Source organism: Solea solea, chromosome 16, assembly GCF_958295425.1.
Source record: "Solea solea chromosome 16, fSolSol10.1, whole genome shotgun sequence".
NCBI lineage: Eukaryota > Metazoa > Chordata > Actinopteri > Pleuronectiformes > Soleidae > Solea > Solea solea.
In genome coordinates, this window is record NC_081149.1 from 25,271,239 (window position 1) to 25,281,431 (window position 10,193).

Genomic DNA, 10,193 nt, shown 5'->3' on the forward strand with positions numbered 1-10,193 from the left:
TCACAGTGAGATAAAGACGTGACCGTGTTCCTAAAGACGTCGCAGAGGTGAAGTGGCTTAAATCTGTTTATGTCTCCAGTGTCCACTGGGGGGCGCCGGTGCGTCAGTGCCTCGGACAACAGTTAAAAATAAACCTGAACTATTCCTGTAGTGAATGAAAAGGGGCGTGTGGTTGTCATGGTGTCGTCATGACGAGGAACAGCCTGTAAGAAAACAAACAAGCATCAGTGAACTCTTGACATCACAGGACGCCCCCTGGTGGAAGGCTGCTGTGTGCAGTACGCTCAACAATCCTCCGAAGTACGGGAGACGGAAGAGTAGAGAGAGATTCACACACCTGGTTTGGCAGCTGTTCAGTCCCCGCCTCCACCAGTCCCCGCCCCCACCAGTCCCCCCCCTCGCGGTGTGCTAGCTGTGAGGCTGGGGGGTGATACTGGAGCAGTCAGTAACCAGCAGCCCCACTGAGCTCGCAGCACTGGACACGGTGACGGCCACGCTGGTGGTGACGACGGGGCCGGTGCTCACGGGGTCGGCGCCGAGGTCGCCCTGGTTGGCGTGGGTGCCCATGTGACCCTGGAGCTGCGTGGCCGTCTTACACTGGACGCCGCAGAGCTGACAGAGCAGCACGCCGCCGGCCCCCGTCCCACCGAAGGCGCCGCGCCCCCCGCCGCTCTCCTTCCACTCCTGACCGTGGTGTTTCTGAGCGTGAACACGCAGGTAAGTGAGGGTGGTGAAGCCTGGAACACACACACACACACAGATCATAAACTCTACGTCACATGATCACGTCTGTAAACCGCTCACACACTCACACACACGAGCTGCTGCTCCTCTGCTGCCTCGTGTGGTCACTCTGTGTCATTTCAAACACTGAAGTAACAAAATAAGAGTGAGCGGTTTACAGACGTCTGTTTCCCTTTAAACACATGACTGTGATTTGATTGCACATTCAGAGGAGGAGGAGGAGGATGATGAGGGTGGAGGAGGAGGAGGAGGATGATGAGGGTGGAGGAGGAGGATGATGATGAGGGTGTGGCAGCAGTGACTCACTGCGGTTGCACAGGTGACAGGCGTGGTGCTGTGATTGGTTGTGGACTCTCATGTGATCAGTGATGTAAGCGGCCGACAGAAGCTTCCCACAGATGTGACACGGAACTTTCTCCTCGTGACGGATCAGATGAGCTCGGAGACGGTCGCGCGTGGCAAACGCCGACGTGCACGTCTGAGGGAAACACAGGACAAGACATTTATACCATAAACTCACCTGATCGGAATTATTCATCCAATATCGGCAAAAATCAGTAAATACACTGTGAGCTCCCTCTGGTGGTACATGGAGGAACATCAGAAACACTGTTATATTAAAAAATATTCAGATTTAAGAAGCTGAAAAACGTTTTTTTTCTTTATTTTTGACCACTAAAGGTCAGATCAGCATCGCCATGGCAACATGACGGACATATTTGGGCTGACTCTTCGAGGTCAAACTTCACGACATAAAAGTGACCGAGGAAACTAGAGTTAGGCCACGGTGCATCCATGAGGGGCGTGGTGTCAATGTCAGCTGACACAGGGCGAGAGGCAGAGTCTCACCCTGGACAGAACACAGTGTTTGAATTTTCAAACACTCTCAGAGTTACACAGTTACGTCGTCCACGCGTGTGTGTGTGTGTGTGTGTGTGTGTGTGTGTGTGTGTGTGTGTGTGTGTGTGTGTGTGTGTGTGTGAGATTGGTGAAGTGGTGAAGTGGTGAAGGTGTTACCGTGCATTTGAAGGGTCTCTCTGTCGAGTGAACCTGTCGAACGTGACTGTTGAGATGATCCGGTCTGAAAATACACAAGAACATGTGTGTGTGTGTGTGTGTGCGTGATCCCGCCCACATTCAACTATAAACAGTCAAACAGCTGATCATCGTTTTCTGTGAGTGTGTGTGTGTGGTTGATTGTGTGTCTGTGTGTGTGTGTGCTTGTGTGTGTGTGTGTGTGTGTGTGTGTTCTGTGTGCTTGTGTGTGTGTGTGTTCTGTGTGCTTGTGTGTGTGTGTGTATGTGTGTGGTTGTGTGTGTGTGTATGTGTGTGGTTGTGTGTGTGTGTTCTGTGTGCTTGTGTGTGTTTGTGTGTGTGTATGTGTGTGTGGTTGTGTGTGTGTTCTGTGTGCTTGTGGTTGTGTGTGTTCTGTGTGTGTGTGTGTGTGTTCTGTGTGCTTGTGTGTGTGTGTGGTTGTGTGTGTGTGTGTTCTGAAGATGTCGCAGACTTAAAATGACGTGGATTCTTCTTCACTTCTTTTTTTCTGAGTGGGTAAAACGTGGCAGCCATGTTTTTGCCTCTTTAGCGTCAGTTAGCTCCATATGAACTCATGAACACACACTTCATCATTAAAGCAGTGGGAGATTTGATGTCAAACCTGGAGAAGGCCTTGGCGCAGTGAGGACACACGTAGGGCTTCTCCACGCCGCCTTGGTGCGAGCGCACGTGATAGCTCATGCGGTCTTTCCTCTTGAAGCGCTGCTGACAGATGGGGCAGGAATACGGCTTCTCGTCCGAGTGCGAAAGCCGGTGCCGGTTGAGGTGATAGACGTCTCTGAAGGCCTTTCCACAGGCCTCGCAGGCGTGGTTCTTCCTCACCTGGTTGGTGTTGGGATTTGGATTCTGTGGAGAAAAGAGACGCGGTTTTGATTTTGTGACGTGTGAAGATGAAACCTGAGGAAATTAAACCAAGAACTGTGCTGTGAGTGCAAAGGTTTGATCAGAAAGACAAAGACAATTATTCAGAGAGTCACACGTACAATAAGTCCATCTTGTCCTCCACATGTGATCGTCTTAGTCAGACTACGACCTTAGTCTGATTAAACGGTGACTGTGTGGGATCTAAAGGTGAGACTGAAAAAACGTGAACTACGGTGGCCTTCACAGACCAGAAAAGAAGACGAGATAGTCCACTCTTTTACTGAGTGTCTGCTCCGCCTGGTTTGTCCTCTCAGGTCTTTGTAGACACATAGATGCAAATGTTTAATAGAAGAAGAACATGAACATTTCCTGCCTCGATCTTTAAATTCATAACATGTCTGTAAATCAAACTGTCTGAATCTGAGTCTGAGTCTAAATCTGAGTCTGAGTCTGAGTCTGAATCTAAGTCTAAATCTGAGTCTGAGTCTGAGTCTGAGTCTTTTCCTCAAACGTCTTGTCAGAATTCTTTTCTCCGTTAGACAACAGCGATCATTGAGCTTGCAGCTTTGTCCGCTTCCCTCTGCAAACTCAGTTTATTCACTTTATAAATGTTAAAAACTGAACCTGTTCATTAATAAATGAATGAATTGATCGCAGTCCTTTATTGGCTCCACCCACCTGCTCCATGGACCCGACAACAACAACAGCTGCCTGGAGGGGTTGCTGCGGTGCAGCCATGGTTACGGTTGCCGGGGCAATGGACACAGAGACTGGCTGAGTTTCCTGGTTGTTGTGGAGACTGGGCTGGGGGACGGAGTCCGTGGCGGGGTTGGTGGGAGGCGAAGGAGGGGGTGGGGCCTGTGGGGGCAGTGTGAGCTGGAGGAGGGACAGCGGGACCGTCTGCTTCTTCGCTCCATCCTCTTTTTCCCGGGCGACGCGGTCCTTCATGCGAACGCCCGTGTGCACAGACTGGTGGCGCCGCAGGTTGTAGCTGTTCTTGAACTCTTTGTTGCAGGTGGAGCAGATGTGAGCCGGACGACTGGGCTTCACTGGAGATTTGACTAGAAGACAACATCATCTTCATCATCAGCATCAACATTATCTTCATCATCACCACCATCATCATCATCATCTTCATCATCACCCTCTTCACCAACATCATCATCATCACCATCTTAATCATCACCATCAACATCACCATCTTAATCATCACCATCAACATCTACCTGAAGCCCCGCCCTGTGTAATAACAGTCCCGCCCCCTTGCTTTTCTCACCAGGTAGCGGCTCCTCGCTCAGCGCCGCGGTGTCGACGGTGGACGGCGGCGTCACCATATGTTCAGCTGACGGACTCTGAGCCGAGTCTGTCAGCTCAGGCAGGAGCTCCGCCTGAAGAGGCGTGTCAGACTGGCTCTGAGTGGGCGGAGTCTGTCACAGCAAAAAAAAAAAAAGTAGTTAAATGACTAGAAAGTAGAAAATATTGACATTTAAGAAGCTGAAAAATGACATAAAGTAGAAAAAATTCAAATATGATTTGAGTTTGATTTACAGACATGAAATTACAGGCAGGAAATATTCACATGTTCTTCTTCTATTAATAATTTGCGGCAGACTCCACACTAAGGTGTGATGCTGCCCTCTACTGTTGAGAAATGGAACAATGATCCCAGTTTAATACATTTGCTATTTGTGCAATAGCAGCGGACGTTTAGTGTAAAAACTAAAGTCTAAACTAAATGTACTGTTGCATCATGGGTATGAATCGTACGCAAGTGGAAGTTTTTTTTTAGCTAAATACTGCGAACATGTTAACTTTCTCACGTCACTCACTTGAAACATTAGTGATTTTACTCATTCATTCAACACAACTCTCCAATCACACCCCCTCCCCCCTCCCCCCGCAACACACACACACACAAACTGACCTGAAAGAGGAAGTTGCTCCAGGAGGAGTCCATCATGAAGGAGAGCCAGGCAGGGAGCTGAGAGAGCGGGAGGCAGCGGGGGGGGGGGAGACCCACAGAGCCCGGGAAGAGGAGCTCGAAACACCGCAGCAGCGAAAATCCAGCCCGGGGCTTGCGCGGCTCTGCTCTGCCTCCTGCTGCCCGGGATAATTACTGCAAATGCAGAACGACTCCCAACAACGGCACCAATTATCAATATTATTATTCTAATTAATGAGTTTATAACGACTTATGGATTCATTGACGAGATATTTCTGCTTTTGTAAATGCGACAAAATGGATGATATCCTGCTTTAATAGTGTATTGTATTCCTTTATGTCTGCTGTAATAAAAGCAAAAATAAATACTCATTTTAATGGAGGAGATGGACGCGAAGTCCGAACGTGCTGCTTTTATATCATTTGTTTCTTTTTTCTTTTTTGCGGTAGCTCCGAAAAGGCCGCAGCCGTCGGATTCCAAGCCTCGGTGTTGCGTAGAGTTCGTCGCCCAGCTAAAGAGCTCGAGGTCGGCCGCACTCCGTGACTCCGCCCCGGTGTTTGAGTCGACAGGATGATGACATCTTTCGGTTTTTTTTTTTTTGGTTTTTTTTTTTTCAAAGCCTCTCCCTCGCCCTCCCTCCCTCTCGGTCTTTCTTCCCTTTCTCTTTTTTTGATCGCTTCTTCACCCCCTCTGTCCCTCTCCGCTTTAAAGGGAAAGTATTCGGTGTGTGCTCCCTCCGCTCCTCCTAGTGGAGCCCGTCTCCTCCTCTCCTGTCGTCGCGTCCCTCTCGCCCCCGCCGCCGCTCCTCGGTAGGCCGACAGATAATGAAATCCGACATCTACAGTAGGAGCGCGGCCGTCGATTCTCCCCCAGACTCGGCTTTGAAAAGAAACTCCACGGGTGCTCGTGTGGATGAAGCGTCCTCCGGTGACCGGAGCGCGTTGACCGGACGCCCCGGACTGAGAGCTCCGCTAAGATGGTGTCAGTGTCTGCTCGAGCTAAAGCGAGCGTTAGCATCTTAAAGGTAACGATGCGCGCAAGTGCAACAGCTGGATGTGAACTGCACCGAACCCCAGCGACAAAACCCGACATTTCACGTTGATGTGCTGCTTTGCGCAAGTTCAACACGATAATGCGCAGAGACGACGATGTTTTTACCGAGTTATAAAAAGCATGCAGATTTCGGCACGTGTCGGGTCACCGTGTAATCTGTTATTAAATAATTACCCGACAGCTGATGTTTAATTGACATTATCTGATCATTTTGACTTTTCATTTCGCAATACGTTTTAAAAAAAAAAAGAAAAGGTAACATAAATCTTTTTTTCTTTTCTCATATAAAATAAACTGACTTTTTTATTCAGTGTCTTACATCATTATTTTCATTCACATAGATATGAAGACTTTTTACTTTTGTATCAATATATAATATAATATAATATTTTTATTTTACTGGCAGAAATGAGCTTCCATAATCTCCTTAAATTCAGATTTGGTTGATGTTGAAGTTTGGACTGGATCAGGTCGATCTAATCCAAAATTAAAATCAATGCAGTCAACGGTTTATTATTATTCAAGATTTTTTTTATTTTATAATCCATTTTATTGTTCTCTTGTTTTACAGTAAATTCAAACATAAACTTGGCATAATATCTTTCACATCTAACATTAGCAGTGGCTCTGCTTATATTATTTATATATTTCAAGGTTTTTCATATTTTACACAGAAGTTTTCACACGAGGTGAGACACTTAAAAAAACAACCCACTAACAAAACAAGTCAAGATAAAAAGTGGTTGTTTTTCGACATTAAATCACAGAAACTCTTAAGTTCTGTTGAATCAAAACATCACAACTTTACAGCCGCAAAAAAAAAACAGTTTTCACTCATTTTAGACGTTCACCCTCTCATTAGCCATCTCTTCTCCTCCTCTGCACGTTCACCTGGACTCGTTTTCAGCACAGAGAGAAGATTCTGTTTCTGTGGGGGCGCCACAGGGTTCCATTCTGGGACCGCTCCTCTTTTCCCCCATTGTACCTTTTCTCACTGGATTCCATTTTGAGGAAATTTCTTCATTGCTCTGATGATGACGGTGACTTTTATCTTAGATGGCAGAAAATGAGGGAACTTTCTTTTTTTGCACCTTTAAGAACAAACAGTGAGAAGGAAACTGCACCATAATCTTTTAACGGTTGCAGAGAGAGAACACTGTTGCACCTCCTGTGCAGTCAGACAGGGGGCGCACTTTCACTTTAACTTACACTTTGGTCACAAACATCACGGGTAAAATAAAAACATAATAATAATCATCACGATCATGAGGACCAGGAATGACTAGAAAGATGCAGCGCCCCCTTGTGTTGACACAGGTGAGTAAGACAGCAGTTTCAAGTTATTCACGTAATATATGAACAGAAATTCAACACTGAGTATCATCACATCACCAGCGCCTCCTTGTGGCTGTTCTAATACGTGGAAATGTCTCTGTTGCGTCCAAACTAATAAACATAATAACGCGCGTAACACTGTGGGCGGAGCTAAGGGTAAATAAGTCTCACTCCAGAATGTGATTCAATAAAAATACGTATTTCACTCAGGAAACGAGGACTGTCGTAAATGACTCTGAATCTCAGTGTTTAATGTTTACGTTAAAAGTTAATGTCACGTAAACACTTTAGTCCGACTAAGACGGACTAAGACCTGGATCATGTGACTCATTCAGTCGGGTGGAGTGGCTCAGTGGTTAAGACCGCTGACCCTGCCTGATTGTACTCAATTCCGTTGTAAGTCGCTTTGGATATTAGCGTCTGCTAAATGACATGTAATGTAATAGTTTGTTACTCCTGCATGTAAACAAACAAATGTCCACAAACGTCTTTGACCCTGAAGGAGACGACGTGGAAACTGCAGGACAGTCGATGGACGTCACCATGACGACGATGTCTTACATTTTATGAAGTGGACGAGTCATCGGTTACAGAGAAAAAGGTCGGCAGATTATTTGATAATGAAAACAATTCCTAGTCGCAGCTTTATCATCATTTAAATAACTTTTAAATCATAATGTAATTGGGTTTTTTTTCTGTTCAAAACAAAAATCTTGTGTGTTACACACACGCACGCACACACACACGCGCTCAGTGTTTCTTGGCGGTCTTCTCTCGTTCTGCGGCGTCCAGGGCGGCCATGTTCTGGGCGGCGGTGATGAGGTGCAGGAGGCTGATGGCAGACTTGAGCAGGCAGATGGTTCCACAGAGACCCTGCAGCCAGTACAGCCACGCTGGAAACACACACACACACACACACACACACACGCACAGTGTCACTGTGAGAGACCTGATTCTGAGGGACAAATCTGGACCGTGCAAGGCTGGTTTTCCTCTAACAGACAGTCAGGGTTCAGCTTTAAACATGAAAACCAAAAACCATTTCCAGCAGATCACAGCGAGGAGGAAGAAAATCTTCTTACCAGCAGGTTTTGAGATGTGATGAAGAATGTAGAGCAGACAGAAGAAGAGCTCGTTCCCGGCGCACATCACAAACAGAACCGGCTGCTCGACACAAAACAGAACCCGTCACAATCCACCACAACAACAACAACAGGTTCACACCTGACCCGGTCTCTGCTCTTCACCTTAGAGGTGTAGTAGATCCGGAGGACGGGGTTTCCTGACAGGTCGATGTTCTTGTGACTGCCTGATCCTTTAATTGTGGAGCTGAGGAAGACGAGGACAGAAAGACACAAAGGAAAGATGAGGACGCACCTACAGAGGTGTGGAGACGCACCTACAGACGCGTGGAAGACGCACCTACAGACGCGTGGAGACGCACCTACAGACGCGTGGAGGACGCACTTACAGACGCATCTACAGACGCGTGGAGGACGCACCTACAGACGCGTGGAGGACGCACCTACAGACGCGTGGAGGACGCACCTACAGGCGCGTGGAGGACGCACCTACAGACGCGTGGAAGACGCACCTACAGACGCGTGGAGGACGCACCTACAGACGCGTGGAGGACGCACCTACAGACGCGTGGAGGACGCACCTACAGGCGCGTGGAGGACGCACCTACAGACGTGTGGAGACGCACCTGTGTAGGTGCAGCCAGTGGCTGGCGATGTCCAAACACATGCTGAGCTGAAACAGGAAGGTGTAGGACGGGTAGAGCAGCGACAGGTTCACCAGCAGACACATGGTGGCGCAGCGGTCCGTCAGCATGTCCAGCATGGCGCCAAACTTGGTGGCTGACAGAGAAACAGCAGAGTCAGGAAAAAACTGGATCCTGGTCAGAACCAGAACCAGGAAGTGATCTGAGTGATCGTGAAAATGTTTTGAAGATATCTTCTATAATATAGAGGATATCTTCATATTATATATTATATCCTCTATAATATAGAGGATATCTTCATATTATATATTATATCTTCTATAATATAGAGGATATCTTCATATTATATATTATATCTTCTATAATATAGAGGATATCTTCAACATTTTCAAATTTGAATTTATTTGTGATATAGAGTCTATATCACAAATAAATTCAAATACTTGACACAAAACTGCCAAGAGTTGGACCTGGATCAGTCAATAATATTACTAGATAACTTTTTAAACTAGTTTTAACCTGAAAGAAGTTATTTAGTAACTCTTTAAAGAGTTTCACACAGTGGAAGCTTCTCTCTCACAAACACATACACTGATTGAGCGCCCGGGCAGCGTGGCCGTCAAAGGCGTCCAACAGGGCGCTGAGCAGGTAGCAGAAGACCGCCGGCCAGGGGCAGCAGGGCATCAGGTAGAAAGAGAGCAGGGCCAGAACCACACGGGCGTAGCCTGCAGGGACACAAGGAGGACGACGACACTAAAGGTCTCACACCAAAGGAATTCAGTGATTCACAGAAGCTGAATATAAATGTATTGTGTATGAGCTAAATTACAAAAAGAAAAACAATAATTTATTTTTCATGTATTTAAAAGGTTTTTATGGCTTTTTATTCTGTGGTTTTAGTGACAAGTCAAAGAGATATAGCAACTAGAGCGTCAACGAACGATTATTTTCATCAAGTGACATATTTTCTCAATGAATTGAAGCTGAGAAATGTCAGAAAGTAGAAACGTTTCACTTGAAGGTTCAAACACGAACTCGTCCAAACCAAATTCAGTTGTTTTGTTAATTTCACGCCTCGTTTTCAAGCGAGCGGAACCACTTTCATGTTGTTTGTTTTCACTCGGTTTTCGTCATGTCGTTGAAGCTAATGCTAACGCTAAATGAGCTCCGTGTTCGCGGGGACAAACGCACTTAACTCACCGATCAAATTGGGAACAAAGAGGAAAATGTTGTTCTGCGTCATCTCTGAGGCGGGAAACTGCTGCGGAATCCACAGAAAGTGTTCGAGAGAGAGAGAAAACGAGAGAAAACCAGAGAAACAACAACCGACTGACGACTTCTGAACGGGGGCCACTTCCGCTTTCACACGCCCGGCAAAAATAAGTGCATCACTTCCGGTGTAGTTTTTTTTTTCTTTCACCAAGCGTCATCTCAAATAAAATATAAATATTAATAACTACAACGATAATATC

At 46.6% G+C, this 10,193-nt stretch overlaps 2 protein-coding genes across 2 annotated transcripts; both read right to left on the bottom strand.

Moving 5' to 3' along the window:
* Nucleotides 1-381: 381 nt before the first annotated feature.
* Nucleotides 382-5,233, bottom strand: LOC131475755 (myc-associated zinc finger protein). Its single transcript, XM_058654070.1, has 7 exons — nt 4,589-5,233; nt 3,941-4,091; nt 3,343-3,725; nt 2,402-2,646; nt 1,762-1,825; nt 1,051-1,222; nt 382-737 (listed from the first exon to the last, which is right to left on the bottom strand). Exons 1-7 carry the CDS (start codon nt 4,622-4,624, stop codon nt 409-411), a joined length of 1,380 nt encoding a protein of 459 aa, XP_058510053.1. The 5' UTR covers nt 4,625-5,233; the 3' UTR covers nt 382-408.
* A 2,395-nt stretch (nt 5,234-7,628) lies between these two features.
* cdipt (CDP-diacylglycerol--inositol 3-phosphatidyltransferase (phosphatidylinositol synthase)) lies at nt 7,629-10,096 on the bottom strand. Its single transcript, XM_058654114.1, has 6 exons — nt 9,922-10,096; nt 9,312-9,446; nt 8,704-8,857; nt 8,243-8,324; nt 8,078-8,159; nt 7,629-7,888 (listed from the first exon to the last, which is right to left on the bottom strand). The coding sequence occupies exons 1-6, from the start codon at nt 9,962-9,964 to the stop codon at nt 7,746-7,748; spliced, it is 639 nt and encodes a 212-aa protein (XP_058510097.1). The 5' UTR covers nt 9,965-10,096; the 3' UTR covers nt 7,629-7,745.
* Nucleotides 10,097-10,193: the final 97 nt, after the last annotated feature.